Below are 27,917 nucleotides of genomic sequence, written 5' to 3'. Positions count from 1 at the left end.
CGCTTGAATAAAGAAATCCGATGACTCAACAACCTCATCGATTAGTCAGATAGAAGCATTTGGTTGGCCGTTGAATGTTGGGTCGGCCGCGAGATCATCGGTCATTAGGCATTAGGCAGAGGGTGTACCGCTATAAACTTCCAAGCAACTTTCCTTTTATAATAAGTTTTTTTAAAGAGTCATAAAGGTGTTCCGTTAGGGGACCTTTGGTCTTTTTATAAGAAATTTCAGAATCAGTTGAAGAGTTAGTCATGAACAACCATCCTCAAATTTGAATCATATTTCTTCGTTCAGTCGTGCTTCCATTCAACCGACTTAGAGTTTTGACCGAAGGAAATGATGTTTGATGTTTTTGCCACTTGTCTTTCCTGATATACTATCAAATGATGTTAATAAGTGAGACTCTTTTGGGTTTTCTTGAGATTCGTGCGTATATAATTTATAATCAAATTTTACGGAAGTATGAATCAAACTTACTTCTAAGTATAAATTCTATATTTAATTTAGACTATGTTTATAATCAAATCACTCTTAAATGCATTACAATTATTTCATATTAATTCTAAACAAGAAATTAGGCCAGAAACAACAAGAAATTAGGCCGAGTTTCTGGGCCTAAGCCAGTCGTTCCTTGGTCCTCCAGTCTCGATTCCGGACGCCAAATTATCTTCAGCTGCTCCCAATTTCATATCTTTCATCGTTTTGATTCCGCCGCGTGAAATCTTTAACCGCACGGCTTTCCCCGCTCCCGATCGATCATTTACACCATCAGCATTAATCCAAACCGTTGATGAGAACGGTAAGGGAGGGAGGGAGGGAGGGAGAGCGGGAGGGGGAAAACGAGCACGGGAGAAATACCAAGCATCTCCCATGGCCGGAAAACGCAGGTATTACCCCTAAAGACTGATCCAACGAGCCTTCAGCCATCAGATCCATCCCACATCGTATCCGTCTCCAAAGGATTTAGGGCTTGAGGTCTCCCTGCAGGCCAAATTCCGCGATCTAATCCGACCGAATGCTCTCCTCGAAACGTATACCCAGAATCCTGTTGGTATACTTGTAGCCTCAATGAAGGGGCGCTCCCACCGCCCTCCTCCATCCGCTCCCCTTGAGGACTGGGGTGATGGCCAATGGACGGTGGACTGCTCCTGCGGCGTGAACTTCGACGACGGTGAGGAGATGGTGAGCTGCGATGAGTGCGGAGTTTGGGTGCATACCCGCTGCTCCCACTATGTTCGAGGGGAGGCTTCTTTTGCCTGCCATAAATGCAAGGCCGCGGCTACCAAGCGCTCCCGCACGGTCGCCACCTCCGCTGTTAATAACTTTACCCATGATACGGAGGAGACCGAGGTCGCACAACTTCTTGTCGAGTTGCCTACGAAGGCCGATCGCCCTCCGCCGATCCCACCTGTTGGTGCGCCGTACCGCCCTCCTTTCAGGTTATGGGCTCATGTACCTATGGAGGAGCGGGTCCATGTGCAGGGCGTCCCTGGTGGCGATCCTTCTTTGTTTCGGGGGTTATCTTCAAAGATATTATCGCCGGAGTTGTGGAAGTGCACTGGATATGTTCCGAAGAGGTTTAATTTGAAGTATAAGGAGTTCCCTTGTTGGGAGGAGGAGGAGAGGGATAAAGCTAGCCTAGGTGCTGATGCACTTTTCTCGTTGTCGAAGGAAACCGTGCAAGCTACTCCGGTGAAGACTTCGGAGAAGTTGTTATCCGGGGACCGAACGAGGAAGGAGGGGGAGAAGATTCTGTTGGGCGCTCGTCCTTTTGGCAGTGCAAAGAAGGAGAGGAATAAACTTAGAGTATTGGGATCGAGTAAGTGTAGGAAGGAAGAATCAGGCGAGGAGAAGGATTTCAGTGGCCGGAAGAGTTCAGGAGGAGATTTTGATAAGCCTTTGATGGATACGAAGGGGAAAGGTGCATACCTGCTGCATTGAAATGCTTCTGTTTTTTATTTGCTTTTTGTGCTTGCTATGCTATTTCAGATTTTTTTTTTTACGGCAATGAGTTTGGTTTCTGATTTTTTGTACGGGCTGTGCGCAGCTGGATCTGTTCCAGTGTTTGACTCTAGAAAGGAACATTTATGTGAGGATGGGGATGGGGGGCTACATATTGCGGAATCTGATACTCCAGATGCCAAGAGTGCGCTCAAACGGGAAGACAAGCTTCATACGTCAAGCTGCAAGAATCTTGACGATGGGATGGATAATAGCTTGAGTAAGTCCAAACACATGCTAGTGTTTAAGACATCCAGGAGACGTTTCTCTGATGAGCCACCAAGATCAAAACTTTCGCTAGAAACACATGTGAAAGTTGACAAGGCTGATCGGGCAGACGGAAGGGTTTCTTGTAAACTAAATACTGTTGCAGCATGTCATGTTGAAGGCAGCAATCCTGCTAAAGGTTTTATCAAGTCGGAGGTTGGTATATTCCGCAGTACTTTGTTAGTTTTCTGGATATATTTTTTAGTAAACTTCGAGTATCTTTATTTTGAGCACATAGAGGGCGCTGAATAGCTTGGATCAGGCTAGTTTTTTATTAGGCTGTTTTAGGTTATTTTTAGGTGGGATCTCCATAAATTTAAAGAATACATCAACGACATTATCTAGATTGAGATAATCTTCAATGAGAAGGTGACTATTAAAAATAGAATATCAGTTTTTACCTTGAAATCTTTGTAAGCTCCTTTCTGTGTGCGATGTTGTTTGTGTGGTTGCTCCAACAAACAGTGTTCCATCTTTGATCTGAGTGGGACAAGCTTGTCCGCTGACTCTGAAAATGCTCCTAATTAGATTTGTAAAACTCTGAACGTATTGATTGGTTAGGTTGCTGTCATGGATCACAATTCACTTCAACAGACTCACCTGATGTTGTTATGGATGAGTGCCGGAAGGTGGAAATCAAGAACTCCAGCTGTTGTATAAGAAAATGAGCTTCACGGAAGAGTCCCAGTTGCAATTGTCATTGCTAGCTGGGTTCTTTCAACTGTTTGTCATCTGTTCTGTATACCAATTTGGCATAGCTGAACAATGAGAAGCAGAATAATTATGTTTGAATTTCTGTAAAATGTATATCAAAGAGCTTTTATCCACTTACAGTTATCTAATATTTAGTACTTTAATCAACCTTGTGTGGCTAAACAAAGCAAAATATAAGTTAAGAAAAAAACTAATAGGCTTATTAAAAGCTATTGCCACTAAGTTAATAGTTCACTCATAAATTGTAATAGAAACCAATAAAAAGAAAACCAACCGGGCAAGAATAATATTTTCAGAAACTTATGTTGCGAGAACAATGCCAGTTTGTGAGTTGCATAATTTGGTTTTATGAAACCTTGTTTTCTATTTATTACTATTGTGTGCTCCATAAAATCTATTTCAAGTAAGTTTTTTTGCTGAACTTTTATCCATCTTACCTTTATTTTACCACGTTTATATTCCTTTTCATTGGTTCATTTTTAACACTTCTTTGTACATTCCAAATCACTTTAGTTATTATTCATTATTTTATTTTCAATCTTATAGCATATCTAATATTATCATCTTTTAATCTATCCTTTCTAGTTTTGCTAGAAATCCATATTAATGTTCTCGTTTATGCGATGCTCAACTTGGTTATTAGTTTCTTCATGGGTGCCTCATTTTTTTAAGGGATTATATTTCCATGATATTATATTTGGTTTTGTTGAGTTTCATCCATCTTCTCTGTCTTCTTTCAATAGTTACCAAATATCATTCTTTTAAGAAATATGTCCAAACAATTGAATTTATTCTAGTCATAAATCACGTGGAACATTTTGTTTTAATTGTGTTATTGAGATGCTTTTTATAGGCCTAGAATATGTTGAACACCCCACTTCTGAGAACAGTTTAAATCACACCTTATCTGAGGTGTGAAAAAGTGACCTGCCAAACCTTTTGTTTTCCTTTTTATTAGCTCTGTGTCGCCGCGTAACGTTTTGGACAATTATCATCCTGAGACTAGTTAGCATATGTAAATAAGATGATCATTATTGGATATAGAGCTACTGAATTTTTTATTTTGATTTTGATTTTATTTTTTGTAAAAAAATGTTTGACTTCTTTCGGTGCACAATTTACATTCAGTTAGTCATTGCAATATACATTTAAGGGATTGCTCTGCCTTCTTTCATATCTAAGTCTCAGTAATTGTTTTTTTTCTGCTATGCTTGGTTATACTGCATTGTTGCAAAGACTGCATAATGGCAAATTGACATAATACTAAACTACATGAAATCTTTGTCCCAGTGACCAGGGGTGAAGAGTATGTGTTATTCTTTCTTGTTTATTAACGGATATTGGCCCATGGTCAACATATAATTTCATTCTACTTGAATGAGCTTTTTTCTTGGCATGTATTGACCTTTCTAGTGCTCTTTGATGTCAATGTGAATGATTTACTAATCTTTTACACATCAATTATTTAAATCTGTTCTATCATCCTCTCATTGAGTGATGAAATTCCATTCTTGTTGATACTGCTTATGTATTTGTATATTGGTATGTTCTTTGAAGCATTGATGACATTTGAAATTTTATGAATGGATTCTTTGTTGCTAGCTGAATCTGCTTAATTATGTTGTGAAGGCCTTTAATTAGTTTCACTTATTAGGGCTCATATGGTTGCTAGGAATTTATGAACTGATGCAAATGGCATTCTTCTCTCTTTCTTTATACCAATGTGCACGCTATGGGAGGAATGTTACTGGAAATGTTGAAGAGTATATAAACTAAATTGTTGAATTGATTTCTTCCTTCTCACTCTGTTTTATATTATTTTATACACTATATTAAAAGATGATTACATTGCTTTTCTCTTTTTTACTGGGAAACAGAAAGCAGCCATTATGGGTATTAAAGCATAAGATTTTGCATTCACTTGGATGCTATTCGTCAAACTGTTCACACCGGTTTGGTCCGCATTTCCTTAAGCGTTGAAAGCCTGTAATACTTCAATGATTTGGTAATGATGATAAGTTTGATATCAAACTAAACTAGTTTGAGTCTTCACTTTCGATTTAGTTATTTTTATGTTTCCATTGTTGAAATATTATTTCTTATATAGCTGGTATAAGATTAAACTAAAAGAAATCAGTTTAGGAATGATAGGTCTATTACCTTGTGGAGACATAGTTGTTAATGTTGCCTACCTGAATGCTGCTTGATCATGCAATATTCGAGTTAATAAACACAAACTGAAACAATTGGGCCATAGGGAAGTTGCTAGTTCTTAATTTTTCATTTTTTGACATCACAATTTTATGTATTTTGAATATAATTTTGATATCATGCAAGCTATGAATTGGGATGTTCAGGTAATTGATAGTATTTGCTGTTTACTGTTTAGATAAGTTAAATAATGGCCATGCAGGGTTGGATTAATGAATGAACTGCTGCAAAGATTTACTGGTTTTTATATGGTCAGTAGCAAGATTGAGCAAAGGAGAGGTAACAAGCTAATGCAATGATTTGCTTGATTTTACATGGCCACTAGGAAGATGAAAGAGCTAAAAAGAGGGGCCTGTCTGTCTCATTCTCTTTCACACTCTCTTTCTCACACTCCTCATATATCTTCAAACAACCATATGCTTGGGTGTTAAAAGATTTGGGTGGTGGTGGGGTTAGGAGTGGGTGGTTGATGTGTTAATGTAATCTTTGTCTTTGATTCATATATTCTCTTACATTCACCTTGTTCTTTGCTCTTGCTTTGGAATTTGGATATCGTCATTTATGCTTTTAGGTACATTTTGTTTCATGTTGTTGCAATCTCATGCTAGAAGCAAGGAGCTGGTACTGATTATTACATTTTGAATTTTCTTTCTTTTAGTACTGCGAAATTGTTTTGATTTTGATTTTTTTCTTTGGATAATAAATCAGAAGCCATATACTTAACAATATGCTACCTGTATGGGTTTAGGTTTTGATCATGTTGCCAACTTGCTTATTATTTGCATGTCACTGCCATGTAGCAATGTGTTTAGGATGATCAACAATCAATGCTTTAAACTTTGCATAATTCTTCATTTAAGACTTGATAAGTATGCAAATTGTAACTGCAGAGCATGAAGCTTTGCCTTCATATATTGTTAATGGAAGCTTCTATAAAACTCATGCCCATAAATAATTGTACGAAGTCTAAATATTTAGGTGTTTGTGTGGCTATATATCCATATTTGTATATATAAATTAGCCTTTTAACTTGTTTTATAGCTGTTATATATTTTGTTACGCAAAGAAATGATATCTGTTACATAGAGTGAACTTACACATCCAAATTATCTTCAATGCCATAAAGAATGATTTGAAATCCAATATTTAGTCGTATGTGTGGCTATGTATCCATAAATGTATATATGGATATTGCTATGTGTTCTCATTAAATAGAGGATAAATGATTTGAATTAATGAGTGTTCATTGAGAGCCTTGGCTCGTTTTCTAGATATCTGAATTTTAGGTTACTCTTGCTACTTTAAAGTATAGATACTGCTAATTGCATTGGAATTAAGAAAGATATTATTTAGTTTCCACACATTTTTTTTTTTTGAAAATATGGGAGTTTTTCATCCAGTAAAGGTGTGAAGTCCCATTTCAGTTATTCGAGAGAGAGAAAATGAGAATTGAAGGAGAAATGAGGAGTGGGGCGGTTAAAGGAGGGAGAGGAATCGAACAACCATGAAGCCGAAGAGGGAGGGGTGAAGCAAGAGGGTTAGGACCTAAATGGTAGAGGTGAGCTTGCTTACCTGAGAGTCGAGCATGCAACGTCAAGTGAAATGGAGGAGGGCTCTTGGGATCGTGCGAGCTTTGGTAGCTGCGGTGTGCAACTTGGGCAAAGAGAAGGTCGCGAACAGAGGGCTTCAACTGAGCCCTAGCAAAGAATGTGACGCCACAATTGAGCAAGGAGGAGGTGAGCGCGGGAAAATATTCTTCACACACAGTCACATTCAATCATGTGCGATCAAGTCGAAGAAGAAAGGGAAGGGCAGAGCATGCGAGGGCCGATTCGGTCTGAGTTTTTGGGAGAGGTAAGGATTTTAATTAAATGAATTAAATATATTATAAATTACTAATAATGGGGTTTAATTTCATGTTGGTTGAAGTGGAGGAATGCTTCGGGCCTATTGTGTAATAGAAAAGTACCGCTTAGACTGAAAGAAAAATTTTATAATATGGTGGTGAAACCTGCAATGCTCTATGGCCCAGAATGTTAGCCTTTAAAATCTAAACATCTAACTAACGAGATGAGAATGCTTAGGTGGATGAGTGGCTTTACACTACAAAATATTAAATGTACATACCCGTGATAATTATATTCGTGATAGGGTTGGTGTAGCTCCAGTGGCGAAAAAAATAGTCGTCTTAGATGGTTTGGTCACATTAAACGTCGACCATATGATGATCCGGTTAGAAGAGTAGATGTTTTAAATATGACTTATGTTAAGAAAGACAAAACAAACCTAGAAAGGCTTGGGCATATTGTATAAAAATGATCTTAGTTTATTTGAACTAAATGAAAATTTGACGCTCAATAGGACGCAATGAAGAAAAGGATTCATTTAGCCGACCCCATTTAGTGGGATAAAGGTTTCTTGTTGTTATAATAATGAGGTTTAATGAAATCGGGCTTCAATCTAGAGATGTTTCTCTTTGATTCAAGAAAGGGTAGTGGTAGTAAAGAAAAAAAGTATTTTGTTAAATTAATAAAATTATTATAAGTATTAATTTGAATGATTAAACCTAAAGTTCGAGTATTGAAATTTTAGCTAAATAATATAATGAAAATTGCTAATTGATAATTAAATTAATAATACTAATACTAATAATAATAATAAATTTAGTAACTTAAATATTTATAGGTGGTAACTTGAGTATTTATAGGTGGTAACTTGGAAGTGGTGACAAACAATTAAAGCAAAGAAAATCATCAGCGATTATAGTGAGTACTCATACTTTTAATATGTAGTAATATTTTGGTTATTCTTGATTTTTATGCATTAATAGATAATGATATTTGCACTTTATTTTGATTTATATATTTTTCTTTATTGGTCACATTGTTAAAAATGCTTTTAGTTACTTGATATCATGCATGTTATATATAATTTATTAAATTGAATTCGATGAGCACATGAATGATATATTCATATTGACTGCTCGTATGTGCATGACTGGCTATGATTGAGTCACCCTTTGATGATATTAGTGAGAGAACACTATTGTACCTCTGCACATATATGAAAAATGATATTTACATTGATGTGTATTAATTTACATAGGGGATACTCATGTGACAGTCATACAAATATACAATATGATATTGATATATTATTGATACAATAAGGTTCTTTGATTAACATCAAATATTTTATTGATTTATGAAAAAACTTAACTAACATGCATATTAGTTTTTTTTTTTTTCATTGCATTGTTGTAGTTTAGGAGTGTGAGTATTCACTGTCTTGTTTTGACTCACAATTATTTTAAACTAATTTTTTAGGTTAATTTAACTGATTAAAAAAATGAGTGATAGAAGAGAAAACATGTATAAAAAAATTGGACAATCCATATTGAGGTAAATTTAAATATACCGTTTTTATTTTATTAATAGCTAGTTATAAAAAATGAACATTGAAATTTTGATTCTCAACGTCCGACCGACCATTTCCTCCTTGGTTATTTCCAAGCCGGAGGCCGGGTTGTGTGAACAGGGGCCTCCAAATTACCAATATGTACACCATAATGGGTCGACAACTTTGCAATTCCACTGGTTGCCAATCTGGTCCTATAACTGCCAATATCCCTCAAGTGGTATGATATATTTTCTTCATGGCTTAATTGGATACGATTCTAAATTATAGAGCACTATAGTCCCTTGTTTAAGATGTGGGCCAACTATTTGTATTATTTTGACATGGGATATATTTGAGTTCACTTTCCAATTTTTTCCTTGATGAATTTTTTGATCAATTTCTATGTGTTTAGCTTGATCTTGTTGAGCTAAATTGTTTGCAATGTTGATAACTGATTTTCTGTGAAAATATAACTTCATTTGATCTTTCCATTTATTCTGAAGTCATCCAAGATAATTTTAATCCACATTAGTTCATAGAATCTTATGGTCGTTGCTGAAAATACAACTATAGTATTATGTATAGTTATCATTGATTGCTTCTTGCTTTTTTGAGTAAGTAGCTTTTTACCTTGGTACGTGCAATAACAAGTGATGGACCTTCTATATGTGAGTGAACCTGCTCAATCAGCACTTTTGAATAAGATTTTTTTTTTTTTTTTTTTTGTTAAGTTGTTTTTAGGTATTGAAGTGCTTTGTATGTCGATTGTACATACAAATTTTAATATTATGGAAAAATGGGCTTAGAATGCTTATAACATAGGCTATACTTGATCTTATATGGGTAATATAGTTGTGCTTCCCAATCAATTTTTGATATCTTACTTTATCAATTTCTTGATTATCTCCTTCCTCTTGAGTTTGAGGTAATGGCCCGTTGGAACTTATGAGGGCTTGTATTTATTATACTTATTTCATGTAGTGTATCTAGGACGTATTTACTTTGAAAGATGAATATCTTAAATATTATCTTAAAATTAGAACACTAGGAACATGTTAAGAAAATATTTGAGTTTTTTCAAATCTTTTACTTCTAATTTCTTAGTTCATCTTTTACTTGTTGCTTGGTAAATAGCTTCTATTACAATCATGTCATCCAGATACATTATGAGAATTGTAACTTTGCCTTCATTGTATTTTTTTTAATTAATAGATGAATCTGCATGTTTTTACTTGATGTTCATTCTTTACATGAGGCAGTGAACTTATAAAACTGTACTCTTGGGAATTTCATAAACCTATTTAGAATTTTCTTCAACATGTATGCTTGATTATGACTCAGAGGGGTTTCATACAAGTTTCTCTTTCTAGTTTGCTAGGCAGGAAGGCGTTTTTCTTCTGACATTCAATTGTTGTTATTATCACTTTGATGTTAGCTTTCAAGGATGGAGATATCAGGGTTGCGTCTATTTTTGTGATTTGTACATGGATTCTCCATAATCAATCTTATTGGTTTGAGTGTAATCTTTTGCTATGAGTAACCATTGGCATTGTACTTGGCACTTTATACTCACATCCAGTTAATTTCTTTCCTTCTGGCACCATCTCTCAAGTTTGGCTCTCTTTTACGGCTCTCATTTTTTCAGCCATGACTTTTTTTCATTCTTTATTCCAAAGTGTTTCCTTGATAGTTTTGGAATCTTGATATTTTTTAGCTTGGTGAGAGAGTTTTTGTAATAGGTGAAAATTTTGAAAAGTGAAATAAAGTTGGTTATTGGCTATTTGGTGCATCTTTGGATTCTTTTATTTCCTGATGCAATAGGAAAGCTGGTATCGTAATGCACTTGAGTTCCAATTGTAGGAATGTTGATATATTGGTGGGTTTGAGTTTTAAGGGTAGAGACTACCTTCATTGCATGGTTATTGATCCTGCACGAAATTGGATTGGTGAGTATGCTTTGGCTTGGTGTTAGACTATTTTTTTTTCCTTTAGCATACACTTAATGCTCTAGGTTCATTAAGTAGAGATTTACTGGGATTGATGTATGAGGTTCCTTATAGATATATATATATAGATGCACACATATAGATGCATACATATAGAGATTTATACATGCATACATTTATTGGGTCTGCTTAAGTCTGTTAGGGTTTGTTTGTTAGTTGGGAGATCTAGTTTGAGGAAACCAATTTTATCTTTTTTTTAAGCCTTCTGCTAAATGCAATACTGCCATGATTTTCAACAAAGGTAGTATCTTGGCAGAGAAGAATATTTCAAACCTGGAATGACAAACTCTTATAACCATTTAAGTTGTGGAGCATCTTAAAAAGATGCATTTTATGTCACTTGGATCAAAGCTTAAGTTTTTATTGACATAGGCAATACTCCCAAAGGTAGTGGAAGTAATGAGTGCTTTATGTTTGAAAAAATTCATTAATTTAATAGGTTTTTTATTTTGTAAAATTCTAGTAGGAAGGTGATTTATTAAGAATGTGTTAATTAAGGTAGCTTTTCCCTAATACAAATTTAAAACATTCCTTCTAAAGAATAGGGCCTCAGTAGTTTCAAGGAGATTACAAATTTACTTTTTGTAATCCCTTTTTGTTGTGGGGTGTAGCATAAGAGGATTCATGGATGATGCTATTTTTATGGAGATAAGATTTGATTAAAATTACTCTTCTTAGTATCCAATCAATTTGTTTAATATTACTGCAACTTGAGTAAGATTTGATTTATGAAATATGGGGAGGATTATACTCATATTGGTTTTAAATTTCATGGTTGATGCTATTTTTATGGAGATAAGATTTGATTAAAATGTTTCTTCTTAGTATTCAATCAATTTGTTAATATTACTGCAACTTGAGTAAGATTTGATTTATGAAATATGGGGAGGATTATACTAATATTGGTTTTAAATTTCATGAGAGAAAATTAGGTTGTTAAACCATCTAGCCCCATTGATATTAAGGATGTGATATGGTCCCTTTACATCAATATGGATTATGGAAAAATTATATTAAGGTTTTGAGTAGATTCAGGGGTAAGGAACAATGATGTTTTTTCATTGGAAATACCTCACATTGGAATTATTCAAACTTTTATTTTATTAAATAATATGGGGATTGCAATGCACCAAAAGATGGACTACCCATCTAAGCGTTATGAAGCTATAGTTATGCTCTTCTAATATTCAAAATTTCAAATAAGTTGGACTAAGTTATTTGTTTATTTCTACTTGTGTCTGGATAATAGATAACTTGTTCCTTGGCGTCCCAATCGTTTTCTGCTGGTTTGATCCCTAAGTAGGGACATAGTAGGATAAAATATTGCAATACAATTTAGGTTACATGTATGTTTTTGAATAGGTAATATGCTCATAGATAATTTTGTTCTGTGGAGAACAAATGATGGTGAAAGAGAAGGTGTCTTTTACTTATCTCTTTCTTGTAATAGGGACAAGAGCTCCATTGGTTTATTTCATGGATAGGGTATATAAGGAAAAAAATTGTTGGAAAAGTTAGTCATTGATCAATTGATTTTGAGTCTATTATCTAGATTTTTTCAAACTAGCGATGGAAGCATAAGAGCAGTATGAAGTGGAATGCTCATTTGATTGAGTGACAGAGCACATTCCCATTGATTTGTTAGACATTGTCAAAAAGTGCAAATTTTCTCTTTTTTTTTTCTTGGATCTTTCTCTCTCTTTGGTAGTGTTTTTTTCTGGGATGTTGTGCATGGATTGATTTTGATGTGAAGATTTGCTTGGAAGTTTTTTTTCTCTGTGTAAAGGTTTTCCCTAATATTTTTCAACGCTTTTTGTTTGCTATATTTTTTAATAATAATTGTGTAATATATTTTTGAATGTTGTACTTTGATGCTCTCGGTTTAGGCTTAATATAGCTCTGTCCTACTTGCATTTGATGTGGGGACAACAATTAGATTAATATTCTAACACTCAACGTTTCTAACGTAGCAGCGCATCTCTTCTCTTCAAGTGTAATAGCAGAGAAGATTTCACTTAGATTAGAAAGGGAAACTTTTTTTAGTATGTTAATATGTACTTGGTCATATTCAATGTTTGGACTGGTTAGGAATTTATAAACTCTTTCTCCTACAAAAGTTTGTAGGTTTGTAGCATTATAGCATTTTTATTTCATCTCATTTTGATACGCTGGTAGCAATTGAGTTCGAGTCACTTTGTTACAATTTTTGATAATCGAAAGAATACTTTGTTTGGCGGTTTGAATTTGTCGTAGTCTCATAAACTGAAGCTGTATCATGTACTTTGGAATATGTTTGTTTCACATCTCATTTGTCCTCTGTATGGTTAGGAATATGTAAGTTTCACTAATTTTTGATATTATCGAAGTACGTAACAAGGACATATTTGAAGGGCCTTCTAATTCTTATGTAACAACCTGAGATCGTTTTCACATGTTATGGAGCCCATCAAGCGACCTAAATCTCCCTTTCATTTGAGAAAGGTTCTCGCAATATGGACTAAATATTGTTAATTTCTTTTATTCCATTTCAGTGAAGATTGAAGGCTTTGGTACTCACCCACTATGATTTTATTAGAATCATTTTATTTGGGGCTGATGGAATAATGTATAAAGATATTTACTTCAAACAGAAAAGAAGAAAATTTCAGTATTGACAAAATGTGGGTGTTTGTGGTGGAGCAGCAGGTAAAGGTTGGAGCAGTAGGTGCTTAAAGTCGAGCAAAGTTTTTTAGTGGCTGAAAATAGGTAAGCGGAAGATAGGATGGGCAAGTGGAATTTTGGGGCTGATGGAATAAAGAAAACACAGAAACATGCTTTAGATACTTTTGTTCCTGGACCTTGATATCATAAAGAGATGAGAGATAATTTTAATTTTTCATGCATTTACTTACAACGAGATTCTAGTTTACTCTTGATAACTTGTACATATGAAAAATATTAATTACATTGGAAGAAAGGAAAATATTGAGCAGATTGTGCACATTTATTTTATTGTAAATCTCAGAGAGATTTCACCCCTCAAAAGAGACGTTCTGATTGCCAACTGCCCACGATGATGGACCATGAGTTTTGCAATACCATGAAAATCCTAGCCATCTTTTAAGATCATCAAATTCCATTAACTTGTACATCTGTTTTATAGCTGCTATTTATTATATTGCACATGAATAAAGAATTGACATCTGTTCAAATTATATTCAGCTTTTGATAGCTTCTATGTAAACTGTGCAAAACTTTCAACACCATGTTACCTGTATCCAGTATCTACCAACCATACATGATTATATACATCTCATACATAATTATAAATGTTTAGAAATATGCTAGTGAAGCTTGCTAAATTAAACAATTTATGTTCCTATGTAAATGCATGGCAAATTTGGAATAAATGTAATGAGAATATCAAAATAGATAAGTTTCTTGAATTAAGGATGGTAAACTTCGGCATCTTGTTGCCTGTATCTGTTAACTAACTTTGCATGATTAGTGACATCTCTGACATTACTGTTGATGTCTAAATCTACCAATGACTCTTGCTAACTAAAGAAAACAACATATATACTTAATAGCAAGTGCATTTTGTAGATAAATGCTTGCTGATAGCAAAAGCAGACCAATTTTTGAATAAAGAACAGAAAGGAGATCATAGTTGCAACTTTTATTACAATGTTTGTTCTTGAGCGCTAGTGACGTGCTTAGAAGCTTTAGGGCTGAGATTGAATGTACTGTTTGTGGGATTTGTTTTCTTAAACAACACAAATTCATCTTAACAGTTGGTTTTTTTTAATTGCTGGATTAAAGTTTATGAGCATTCTTTATCATCTAAAGAGTTTTAAAAACTATGGTATGCAGAAAATAATGGCTTTTAAGTCAACAGCCAATCTCTTCTTTGTTTGTTTTTATTGTACAACTGCAGCTGGTAGGGTTTGTAGGTACTTAAACTATATCTTCATAAAAACAGTCACCTTGGTATCGTTCACTCCAAAGCATCATGAATCTTCTAAAAGTAATCCATAAATCTATCTCCAACATAAGGCTCAAGAAGTTGGAGCATGTAGGGTTGCTGGATTTCCTCAGTAACTATCTCTGGATGAGTCTAGCAACAAGCGGTTTAAAGTTAAGTGCTATTACATTTTGATTTGAATGCAAGTACTGATGTCTGCTGATAGTACATTTTTTCAGCTGGTGTGAAGTGAAGTTTATGTATTTTTATTTTATAAAAATATTGCAAGATTATCTTATGATGACTTGGCCCAGAAAGAACACGTCATTTTTATACTAGTTTGAGGTGGGTCACTTAGGCTCAGTACCAGCCTTGGGAAACTTATGTGCTTTGGCCATGACTATAGTTTAATGATAGTATTTTGCTTCAAATAACAGTCTTGCTTTTCTTTTTTGGCATGGAATCTTTGAGAGTGATTATAGAGTTTTGTACTGTAAGACATCAGCTCTTTGTTAGTTTTGATTAAGCATAATATTTGCTATCTTTTGCAAACTGTTGCGGAGGGTGGGTGGATTATTGCTTCAAGCTTAGGAGTGGTAAATTACTTATTAATGTTTTAAATTTAATGATGTTAGTGGTATATTTGTATTGTTATCAAAATTTAGTCCCAAGACAATTTGCAAAGTATTTGGGGGGACATTTTGAAAGTAGAATACTTCCTTTTGAAATAGAAAATCTCAGGACATAATAATAAAATCCCTTTCAGTTGAAAATAGAGTTGCCTTCAGTTGAAATTAATAGGCTATAACTTATTATATGAGTATGGAATGTTTAAAAGAGAGATCAGGAAGAGAATTTACAACAAAGTTAATATTAAGCAACTTTTGATACAAAACTTCTTTACTTTTATGTTTTCAGGGCTGTTTGCTTGATTAATTTATTCCATTAAAGTGAGATACTAAAACCGCTACTTCATACAGGAATGAAGTTGAACTAAATTCTTCGAGGTTTTGAAGATTTAAAAACCACAATCTTTGGGCTTAGGTCTATTTTGAGGTTTAATATTGGGAGGAGATGACACCTCATCATATTCCGTCGCTCGAGTATGATGTTCAACTTGCTTTAGATTTTGAACGAATTTATTTTTTATTTTTTGTCTAGAAAGGTTACTACATATTTTAGGATTACATCATTTTTGCAAATAATTAAGTTCCATATGTATCACTTCTCCATCTAAGGGTACTAAAACTCTGATAAAGAAGAATGCCTTGAGCAAATTAACTCGTTCACATATGGGTGCAAGTTTTATGCAAAGTCATTTCTGTGTCAGTGTTTGCATATAAATGCGGAGAAATAAGAAAATAAAATTAATGAATTTGATGATATTCATGAGTTAGATGAAGATATTAGTGATGGGAAACCGGGCAAGCTTTTGAAGTTTTAAATATAGATCTCAACTATTTTAACCGTGGGTGATGTCGGGTTTTGGCTTATTTCTTTTGTCCTTTTAAGTTTCGCATGAATTTCTCGCCTCTATATCAACTTGGAAAGGATGGAGTTTGACACAAAAATAGGTTATCAATTTCTGTAAAATTTTAGTTCCAGTATCAAAGGTTAACCTGTGTAGGGTGTGTAAGTTTGATAAAGCAGACTAACCGGTCTATAAATAGTCCTGAGATGTAGTTGTTCCAAGAGTTAGGGATGATAGTATCTGTGCAGCTTTCAGGGTTATCTATGGCACCAAGAAGTGTTCTGGGTCAGTTGTAGTAATCGATACTCTTTTTGGGTGTTAGCATGTACACTTTCTAATTTAGACATCAGCATATCCCTATAATGCCTCTAAATAGTTTCAGTTGTCTATGTCTATGCAGCCTGCAAGGTTTCATATAATAATTAATAGTACTTTTCGAGTGGGCATGTACGTGTCAGATATGGACATCAACTTATCTGGTTACTCTGTTGTGGTGAAACATAGTTTATTGATTTCTAATGAATGTAGAAAGTTTATCTAACCACTTCAACAATTTTTATTTGTCTTAATATCTTCTCACTCTAAGCACACTAAGGCGGGCCTTGTGCTTAGCTGCACTTTTTATGGATCTTATTGTTATGTCTAACTTTAACTAAACTTTTGACCCGCACTTTTATTCTAGCTTGAACAAAACAATGATACTCATTCTGAACTATGGTTTACCTTTATCTTAACCAAGCTTTTCTTAACATTGCTATCTTCCATGACCTCTTTAAATCATCCTTTACTCTTAGAGGGTTCATATTTGTTAACATAACTTTCATTCCTCCCCACATTCTTTTCAAAATTCACGTATATGAGAATATTTTTGGCTCATCTTAATATAAATGTTGATACTTTTATAAAGGTTGTCTAGTTATCCTAATTCAGATTTCCAGTGGTAATATGTCACTAGAAAATCTACTTTGTCAGGTACAAATCTCGATGCATATTAGATAAGAAGATTTTTAGAGTTTAAGTCGAGCATTCCATCTTCAATTTTAGCAACTTTATAGAATATGAATCCAACAACACTAAAAACGATTCGATCTGAGCATAAATGAGCTCAAATCAAACTCTTGAATTATGATTGGAAACTTTGAACCATTAATTGAGAGATCAAATGATCTCCAAATTTAGCATGCTGATAGTCAAACTAATCATTGTAACGTGAGAAATCCGACCAGTCTACGTCCGCTCAATTATGAGGTCATTAAGAGATTTAAATGGAAAAAAAGAAAAAAAAACTATATGATGATTTTGGCTAAATTTTATAGAAATCCTTCTTAAAACTTTATAAGTAAGACCTTATTTTCAACATGAAAGGAAGAGAGAGCTAAGAGTTAAGCTCACACTCTGAAGGAAAGTTTAAAGTCAGCAACCGATAATCATTGTTGACTAGCACTAGTGGTTATTGTTGCCCAATTATTATCTGGTAGCTGTTTTTTTCCCTAATCCTCTCTCAAATTTTTGTTTTTGCCTTCATAACTTGGTGAAATCTCTATAGCCCCATCTTCCCAACTTAAAATGAATTGTGAAATTTTATAAATTGAAATATATAGTTGATTATTTTGACTAGGCTAGACCTTTTTTTTTTGAATTTTACGAAAAATTTCTGATGTCTTATTTCAACTCTTGTTTTATTTGTGTGTATGTTGGATCTTCGTGCAATGCTAAAACTTTAATCTATTACTCTATTTTTGTGAATTTTTTAGCACGCAATAGATGGTAATTAAGCGGTCATAGCGAGTATATGCTTGTTTGTCTAATAGTTATCTTCTGGGAGCTAAAATATGTTTAAATCTGCAGGTATCCATAAAATTTTGCCTACTGCTACATTAATCTTCTTTTACAGGTTTTTGCTCTTGGTAAGGAGCGATTATTCCATGCGGACAGCGGACGCAACTTGCGTCCGCTGTCCAACGAGTTAATTTTTTTTTTAAAAAATTATATTGGGGCCCACTGACATACACTTTTGGTAGGAGAAGAATTTTAATTGGTTCACCGTACGCATTTCTGCATACGGTGAATGTACCTAATAATTTTTCCTTGGTAAGGGAGCTGTAACTTCTAGTTGGCGGTCTTTTATGCTTGCTTCTTACAGTATCATTAGACCTCGCAGAAGCACACACAAACTCGTGACTTGTGTATAGACTTATAAAGGGAGCTTTTGGCTCTTTACCTGCCGATGGGAAATTGTCATTCGACTCGTATTCCATTTTCTTTCCTTTTGGAGTATATTTTCATCTTTGAGCTTCCAAAATTTAATTTAACTAATCTGCTTCTTGTTATTAAAACTAGGCATGGTGCATAATTCGTGCATTCTATATTTGTTTGTTTCAATCATGTTATAAATTTTCTTAATGTATGAACCTGATGCTAAGATGCAACTTTTCCACAATTTTGGCTCTAGAAGTAATAAATTTTGTGAGTGCTTAAATTTATCTTTTATACTAAAAAAAAATTCTGATGACTTTAAGTCTAAGCCATTTTAAAGACATTATTTTTCTGCTATTGTTAATTGAGCACTATATTTTTCATTCCTTCATGTACTTCTAAACTATATATAGTAACATTTTATAATTTGTTTTCCGCCAATTTGTTATAGGGTAGATCAATATTAATTTTGTTGATTCTTCTTTTGTTATCTGTTTAATCACAATTTTACCACTAAGTGTTGAATGATCTGCCGGAGTAACCCAAACCACAATAAAAGCAGAAATGTTATTGCTGAAATTCAAATAGGTTTAAACGACAACTTTTCAAACAGGAAAGAAATGATAACAAATATAAAAGGATACATTAGGGCGACGACGGAGGTGGTGGATGACTGCGGAACAGCAGGTAGGTTTCAGATTAGGAGGTTGAGGCAGTAGCTTGAGGACGTTGAGGGATGCCGCAACAGGGTAGAGGGTAGGAGGGGGCTACGGCAACAGGTGTGGTAGCTGGAAGGGTTGCCAGCATATATTCGAGTGTTGGGATAGCTAACGGCGCAGGAACAACAAAAGAAAGTGGTCGCCAACAATAACTGTGAGTGCTGGGAAAGCTGATGGCTGCAGTGGACAGCAAAGGAGGGGGTTGCCGGCAATAACTACATCTGCTGGGAAGAGGCTAACTGTAGCAGGAAGGTGGGCGAGGGCTTATGGCAGGACAGAAGGGGGTGCGTAGCAGGTGTGGCGTTGGAGAGGGCTACAGCAGCAGAGGGAAGAAGATTACTGCTGCGGTTAGGGAGCTTGGAGTGCCCCGTGGCCATAGCAGAAGGGGTGGGAGTTGGGGGAGGTGGTGCTCGGTCGAGGTTGACGGGGATGAGATTAACAGCCGAAAAAAGCGGCTGTGAAAGGCTGACGGGGTTACTTGGAGGGGTTGGGCTGGGATGAAATCATCGGCAGGAAAGCGGGAGGAGCACGTGTTTGGCAGCAACTGTAGGAGAAGATGTGCGGAGTAGGTCGAGTAATCACCACGTGGGGGGGAGAGGAATGCGGCCGGAGCACAATCCAATCCGTCGGATACAATCCTAGACCCACCCTCATTCTCCATCAAACCTGGGTGATTGTTGTTTGCATATTATTTTTCTTTATTTTTTTCACCATCCATGTTACTTTTAGGCTAACCTTTTGCTTGATAATCCTTTTACATATTTTTTTCTAACATTTATGTGCATCTTCCACTCTTCATTATGCCTGCATTAAGAATCCTCGTTTGACCTGGTAAAATGAAATTAATGAGGCTAAGTCAGTTGTCCTATTTCACACCATTGATTGTTTGTCTGTGAAGGACGGCGAACCGCAAGGAATGCAGCAATCATATTCTTTTTCAAACGGCTGCATTTCTGCTCATACGAAGATCTGCATTTTGACATTAATAAACTTTGTGTCTTTTCTTTTTGGCATAATTATATCTGTAGATGTACCTCTACACACCCTGAGAGGACAAAATGGTTTTTTTTCCTCACGTAGAAGCCTCATGTCACTTTATATAGTGGATTGTTCGACAGTAAGCTTCTTAAAATGAGGCATATATTTTTTGTAATCTATGATAACAAAAAATTTCTAATTAATGAGCCGTTGGACACGTATTAGACACAACTCCGACACATGTTAGACACGACATAGAAGTGCCTAATCTACAGAATATTAAAAAAAAAACTCGTGCACGGCACGTCCTAAATCAATGAATTAAAAATATTTTTAAGATAAAAATTATAAAATATATTTTTTTTGTATAATTTAAGAAATATTTACATACACATCAGTCAATTTTTATGTATTTACATATCTAACACCTACATTTCAAAAATTTTCAGTGCTACCCAACTGTTAAACGGTTATTTGTGTAGAGCATTTAGTTCTTTACTTGGCTACCAACTGGACATTATATATAATTTTTTGTTACGCTTTTACTTGCTCCTTTTTGGCCCAATCAAAAGTTCTTCTTTTATGTGATTGGGTAGATTTTTTTTTTTTTTTTTCATTTAAGATTCATATTATAGTTCTATATCTTTAACAGTCAACTACATGGTATAACCATTTTATATTTTTTTGTCAGAAGTATTTTGTTCATGTGAACCATTCTGTCAAGCTTAATTTTTACTTGAACAATTTTGTCATTGTGAGTTCTGCTAATCATTCTCAATTATTTTCAGTGCAACCCAAACTGTTAAATGTTTTGTGTAGAGCATTTAATTAGATGGTACAGAATGTTCTTCTTTTTAATGTTGCGTTGTGTGTTCCTTATTAAATACCAGACAATGTATCTGTGTGTGTGTGTGTGTGTGTGTGTGTGTGTGTGTGTGTGCGCGTGTGTGTTACTATTTAGTGCACGAAATCCCAACGGTGTGTTCTTCCTGCCAAAATCGACGTCGTGGACGGGTTCACGCGGTTCGTTTGGTCATTCGAGATCTTTTGGACAAATTTGTAAATGCCAGTTATGTTTAACTAATTTTTTTGAAAATTATAGTTTTTTTGAAAATTATAGTTTTTTTCTTTAAAAAAAAAAAAAGTATCCAACCAAATTTGTTTTATATTTTTATTTTTTAAAAATACATAAGTCCTAAAAGTACCAAATGCGTTTTTTAATAATAGAAAACAAAACAAGCTAAAATTAAAAATAAAAATAGAAAACAGAAAGTGATGCCAAACTGACCCTTATATTTTGACTACTCAACATTAACTCTAAAAATGTAACGTATATAAATAAATTCACATGTATAGTTAATGTGTTTGGTAGAACCAACATACTTATAACTTTCATACAAAGGTATCACTTAATTTTATACTAATATTGATTCATAATTGTTAATTTAATGTTTTGTAAAATTACAGAACCTATAAATAACCTCCATTCTACTTTTCGAAGCCTTTTATCACCTAACCTCTGTACTTTATAATTTGCTTTTTATATTATTAGCACAGACTTCAGTGAAGCATAAACCAAAGTTCCTCACTTCTATCATTTTTTCAGTATTGAAACTAAATTTAACCTGCATAGCTTCTTTCTTAAATTTTTCCTCCTAATGTGAAATTTTTGACAACCAACTTATTATGATACTGATCAATTGAAGCCATCTAGTTTAATCTTGAATCCAAGGTTTTAAAGCTGTCACTAGGCAGTCTGAAGTTACACATGCATATATGCAATATATTTATATTTTTTTTTACTTTGACGGGGGGAATGATTTTTTTCCTTGCAATTTATTTCATCTGTCGCTTTAGATAACCTCGAACCTTAAGATCATATCCTTGATTGTGACATAAATGACATAAGAATTACATTTGGATTGAGTTTCATCAATTTTTGTGGTGATTTAACCATTTGAGAAGTATTTAAAAACTATGAGGATGGTATGATGACATTATAAGCCTTTTTAAAAGACCAGTTTTATCCATGTGCATTGCCTATCAAAACAATCCACTTCATGCAAAACATCATCAACAACAAATGTATTTGAGTCCAAGCCAGTGAATGTTACACTTTAAAATTGAATTAATCTTCTCATACAACCAGAGCACTCAGTATAAAAGTTTGATGTGTTTGATTGATGATTAAATGATCCAAAACTTTTCTTGAAATTGTGCATGCCACTAATTTTAATGATATTATATGTTCCATTTAATAGGCATAATTTTTATAACACATAAAAATCCACTTGGGTATAGAATGGTAATTCTCCTCCCAGGCACAAAATTTCTCTCTCCATCTGTGTGGGGGCGTGTGTATATCTAGTGACCATTCTCCTCCCAGGTGAAAAATCCATATCTCTCTCTCCTCTGTTTGTGTGGTGTCTGTGTGCCCAATGATTATGTTTTGAATTGAAGGGAATTTTGATTGGGCTGCAGAATTAGATTGTCGTTTGTTCCCGTGTAACTGGGCTATATCACAAATAATACTAGGCATAGTAATGTGGTGATAAAATAAAGAAGTCTGGATTTCTTCACGTTCTTTGTTGAACTAAAGTTTTTGGGGTTTGCCTTTGTGGCTGAGGAGGATGTGTTAGGGAGAGAGGGAGTTTATGTTTAGATTAGAGAGAGAGGGAGTTTATGTTTATATTAGAGAGAGAGGGAGGGAAGTGCATTTACCAATCGTGTGTTACTACTTGATTTTATATGTTTTTGTGGGTAATATCTAGTGCTAAACTGCTTATCACATCACATATTTAAAGCTACCACCCAAAAAATTGCAATTCTTTTTCCAGGATGCTGTGAAATCTGCACCGAGCTTCAAAGAACCCAAGGATGATAGTCGTGTTCAAACCATACTTAATGGAGATTTAGCTGATCCAGTAATGGATTTGGATAAGATGAATGCTGGCAGTGATAACCATAGCAAGCCAGATGTGACAGATATAACCTCTGTTCCTTCCTCTGCTTCATGCTCTCCTAGTGCCAGGAAGGCTGAAGTCAATTTGAAAATTGAAGCTACTGATGATCAAGCAATTGAAAATTCAGATTTTCCTGGCCTTATTCCTGGGGGAAAGCAGTGTGTCATGGATGAATTACCCCAAAATCAGCTGAAGGCAAAGGATTGCTCTTCAATAATTTCCGATGAATCTAAAACTATGAGTACGCAATACGAGGAACAGAAATCTCAGATGTTGCAGAAAGGTGCTGATCATCAGGAATGTTTGAACGCTTCAGGGAGTGAACCGGTGCTACATGAGGTAATGATGGACTCTCCGGGCTCCTTGAAAAGATGGAAATGTCCTGTTGAATCAAACAATGTTTCTAAATTCAATTGTGCAGCTTCTGGGAAATCAAATGCATCGGACCCACCTAGCCATTCAGTCCCTATTGTTCAGAAGGTAGTTGGCATTGGAAAAGAGTTATTGAATTCAACACCTCCAGTTGGCTCCAAATCAACAGTTTGCGGTTATCAGAATTCAACAGCTAATGTAGTGTCATCCCCTCTTTCTGGGAGGGCTTTTCATACAGTGAAGCAGCAGAGAGTAAAGGTGACAAACTGTAGCGCAGGAACTAGAGATGCTTTGATGACTTCTACATCTGGCAGTGATGGTGAACGGGAAGTTCTGCCACAGCCAGCACTGGTTCATCCTACTGCAGCAGAATTTATGGGATCAAAATCTTTCCATTCCCTAAGAATTCTTCCCTGGAATCTAAAGAACAGCCATCTGGTCCATCTTGCCAAGCTTCCGCTGAAAAACACGCAACAACTTCAGCTGCTGTTGAGAAAACTACGTCACTGGTTCAAACTCCATCTAATCAACATAAGGCAACAGCTTCAGGTTCATTCCAAAAAAATGACAAGATAATCCAACCTAGCACTCAGCCAGCGTCAAAATTTCTGAGTCACTCTGTTATGCAAACGTCAGTTTCAACAAATGCTGCCACTACGCTGAGTGATGAAGAGGTGAGAAAACTTTGGCTTTTTCTGTAATTTTCAGAATATAATTGTGACATCAATGATAATTAATGTTTTGTGTTCCGTTCTGCCAGCTTGCTTTATTGTTGCATCAAGAATTGAACAGCTCACCTAGAGTTTCTAGAGCGCCTCGGATGAGACAAACTACAAACACACAGTTTGCAGCTCCAAGTACCGCTAGCGGGCTATCTAAACGTTTATACTCTGGGGGAAGAGATCAAGTTTCGGTTAGTGACCTGTTAGAACATTGGGAAATATACATAGATACCGCACTAATTTTATTTATTTACATATCTAATACCTAAATTTTGATATAAACATTTATATAACACATAGGTATCATAAACCTATTGATGAAAAGTAGTATTTCTGTTTTAAAACGTTACTAATAGTGGTATTTTTGATGCGATGCTATGGATTTGAGTGGTAAGCATGTAAATATTAAAATTTATGTGTTACATATGTAAATATATTAGAATTGTATGGTATGTATGTAAATGCCCCTAGAAAATATTGTTCGTTACGGACTACATTGAAGCTAATCATAGTTCTTTGGTGCAGTGGCTAATGCCCAATCAATAACTAGCAGCTTGATTTGCTTCGTTTTAGGGTTTATCGAAATTTTATATTTTCTTCTGCAGTTTTTTAGAAGAAAGCACAAAGAAGAAGCAACCAAAGAGAGCTCTCGTCGTTCAAGGGATGCGGTCAGTGAAGGCAAGAAGATGGTTAGGCAGTCGCCTGAACCCAAGCAAGAAGAATCAGGGGTCTTTGGTGATGGTTTTGCTAAAAGGGGCAAAGGAAGTAGAGCTTACGATACATCTTTGAAAACTAATGTTCCAGGTACTTCTAATGAAGGTGCAAGCAGCTTCGCTCCATCGTCTGAAGACAATGGAGCAAGGACATCATCACAAAACTCATCCGCAAATGTTGATGGGGATGCAACCCTTGTAGGCCGTAGTTTGCCTTGTATGTTTTTTATTTGCTTCACCGAACTAATAAATGTTTCTAACCATCCCTGATTCTGTTGATTTACGCTTTTGCAGGCTTAATTGATGAAATCATGAGCAAGGGAAAGTGTTCCACATATGAGGAGCTTTGTGACGCTGTTAGGCCGGTATAGCACACATTCCTGAGTTTTCCTGAATGTTTAGTTTTCCACTTTTATTTTGGGAAATGTACATACCACACAATTCATATCTAATATCCAAAGTTTGATATTTATATTTTATAACATCTTAATGTTGTAAACCTGTGCATGAAAATATGTATTTTACTTTTGTAAGGGTAATGCTTGCGGTATTTTTTTACGTGATTTTAAAGATTTGAGTGTTGAACATGTAAAAATATGAATGTTTAAGTGTTAGATATGTAAATACTGAAAATTGTGTGTTATGCATGTAAATACCCCCCCTTTTTTCTCTGTTTCTCATTTTCTATCTTTATTCAGTATTGGCATGGCCTGCGGAAGCCAAATGGAGAGCGTTATGCATATTCTAGTCACTCTCAAGCTGTTCTAGACTGTCTGAGGAACAGGAGCGAATGGGCTCATCTCATCGATCGAGGTCCGAAGGTAACTGTTGATGATTTATTCTCTCTCCTAAAAATTTATTCATTGAATATCTATTGCGTCGATCATATCAATGAAAGGGATTTACCAATGCTTCCATTTGTTTGAAACAAACCTTAAGCTGTAGTATTTGAAATCTTTCTATGACCACAAGAGATGAATTATTTTCATGATCTCTTACATTAGACCAATGCAAGCAAGAGGAGAAGGAAGCATGATTCCGAAACCCCTGTCATGGAATTGGAGCATGACCAGAACAGTAATCCTCAGAGAGAGGATTTTCCAAAGGGAAAAAGGAATATTCGGAAACGCCGCCGATTGCTGGAGCGGGGGCTTGGGGGCACAAGAGAGACCAAAAACACACGCAGCCAAGGCAACTTATCAGACGATGATCCTGCAGCCCTATCCCAGTCGAGCAACGAGGAAAGCGACAACAATGGAGGCGACACTTGCAGCTCGAGCTCAGCTGATTCTGACTGAGGCTCTGGTGCAGGTAAAAATTTCCCAGTTTTTGCAGCAACTTTGTTTATAAACGAGCTGGGTGTTCAAATATTGAAATGTAGAGCCAAAACGCACATGATTGATTGTGTTAGGTTAGTGTAGAATAGAGTGATTTTGCTGTAGGATAATGTACTTGATTGAAGTGCCCAATTCTTTTTGGGTTATGGTATAGCGTAGTAAAGTAGGAGTAACAGAAATACTGTGTTATGTATATTTTGTAATATTGTATGTAAAATTTGATAGTTACCCTCTACTTGTTAGAGCGCAGGGCAGCTGAACTACAGTGAACATGAAGCAGTTGCTGTTAAGACCGGGTGATTTCTTTCGAACCCAGCCTGAGTAAATATCAGAATAACATTGTCGTTGTCAGTTTTAAGCTTTCTCGTTATAAAATTATCAAATTTCAATTTAAATAGTGTTTGCCAAGGATTTTTGGATAAGCTAGATTGCCTGTTTTATGAAAGGCCTTGTTTGTCTGAGCGAAGATTGACTTTAATATGTGATCATCGGAAATATAAAAAATGTGAATACTAGGCACGTGTGGACTTAAGTAGGGCTTCACTTTGCTAAATACTTGTGAGATAATTCATTGGTTATGAAATTTCATAATAATTATTTTTGGCTAAATAGAGAATAACTTGGTTATCAACTAGGGTGGTTTTATTATCGTTTTGTTGCACCAGTAGCTGTCTAAAATTGATTGTCATAATAATCAAGATTAATTAAGCATACCAGTTAGTAATCAATTATAAACTGGTATAATTATTGATTTTCAATCGTTAAAGTATAAAAACTAAGCCTAAGGTAATCAAATGGTAAATTAACTACAGAATATTTGAGCTATGAATAATTTCTATTGCATATTAACTATCATTTTGATTATCTAATCATTTAAATTATGCTGGCCTTTCTACGCCGCGAATGTGATTTTTCAGCTGGACCAATGTGGCCCAATTAGAGCATACTAGTCGTTAACAGCCCAAGGTCCATTGATTTAGGCTAATTTCACAATTTCACTAGTACAAGCTAAGCTCATCAATTGAGCTAAAACTGCTTAATTTATTCATTCGAGATTCAACAAACCCTAACAAACCTATGTTGAGTATGGCGCCCTCTGTCCTCCGCCAACTCCCGCCTTCACGCGAAGGTAAGCTTCGATTCGCGAATCTAAGCTTCTTCCCGCCTCCCGTTCACGATAAAAACTATCGCCCACCTAGTTTTCACTGTATAGAAATCGCGAGAAGCAAATTCACAGGGAAGGTTTGGGTTTACTGTTGCCCTTCAAGCCTTCTTCTCCCATCAAAATCACAAGGCATGCTCCCTTGGGTTCTTCGGCGTGAGGTTTATACAGAAGAAAATCGGAACGCAAGGTGGCTTTTTTCTTTGAAGTCTTACTCTTCTTGGCTCCTGCTCATGAGTAGAGAGAGAGACTCTTTCTTGTAAGTCGGCATGATCTGACGACGGTGTCATTTCTCAAGTAGTAAAATCCTTTATAACCCTGTGGACGTAGGTAATTTGTCGAACTACGTAAATCTGTGTTCCGCTCTGTTCTTTCTTGATGTGAATTTTCTCGATTTATTTTTTCGCTTCGTCATCGATCGTTCTATATATACCACTAAAACTGAGGGGTAAAAAAAAAAAAAAAAAAATCAAATCGCAGTCTTCACTCGCAACCCGATCATCTTGTTCACCCATGTTGACTCAGGCATATGAGTCTCTCACAACTCATTCAACATTCATATCCCTAGACCTCCATCAATATCAACCTTCGCGTAGTGACACTTCACAATCATCTTCCACAAGATCTATGCTAAATGACCCACCAACACTTTTATCTTTCATAATTCAATGTAACCATTTTATTCTCTCCATATTACAACACTCGAAAAACCTTCGTCATTGTTCATGAGGGCCCAACATGTA

The 27,917-nt window shown here is 35.3% G+C and overlaps 1 protein-coding gene across 1 annotated transcript; it reads left to right on the top strand.

Moving 5' to 3' along the window:
- The first annotated feature begins 704 nt into the window (after positions 1 to 704).
- On the top strand, positions 705 to 26,519 carry LOC110021137. Its single transcript, XM_020719492.1, is given in 9 exon segments — positions 705 to 1,921; positions 2,048 to 2,424; positions 22,743 to 23,633; positions 23,636 to 23,914; positions 24,001 to 24,153; positions 24,568 to 24,892; positions 24,970 to 25,040; positions 25,374 to 25,496; positions 25,680 to 26,519. Coding segments are annotated over 9 exon segments (3,366 nt in total). The 5' UTR covers positions 705 to 1,068; the 3' UTR covers positions 25,974 to 26,519.
- Positions 26,520 to 27,917: the final 1,398 nt, after the last annotated feature.

Source organism: Phalaenopsis equestris, unplaced genomic scaffold (genome assembly GCF_001263595.1).
Source record: "Phalaenopsis equestris unplaced genomic scaffold, ASM126359v1 Scaffold000123, whole genome shotgun sequence".
Lineage (NCBI taxonomy): Eukaryota > Viridiplantae > Streptophyta > Magnoliopsida > Asparagales > Orchidaceae > Phalaenopsis > Phalaenopsis equestris.
This window is presented reverse-complemented; position numbering and strand designations above follow the sequence as displayed.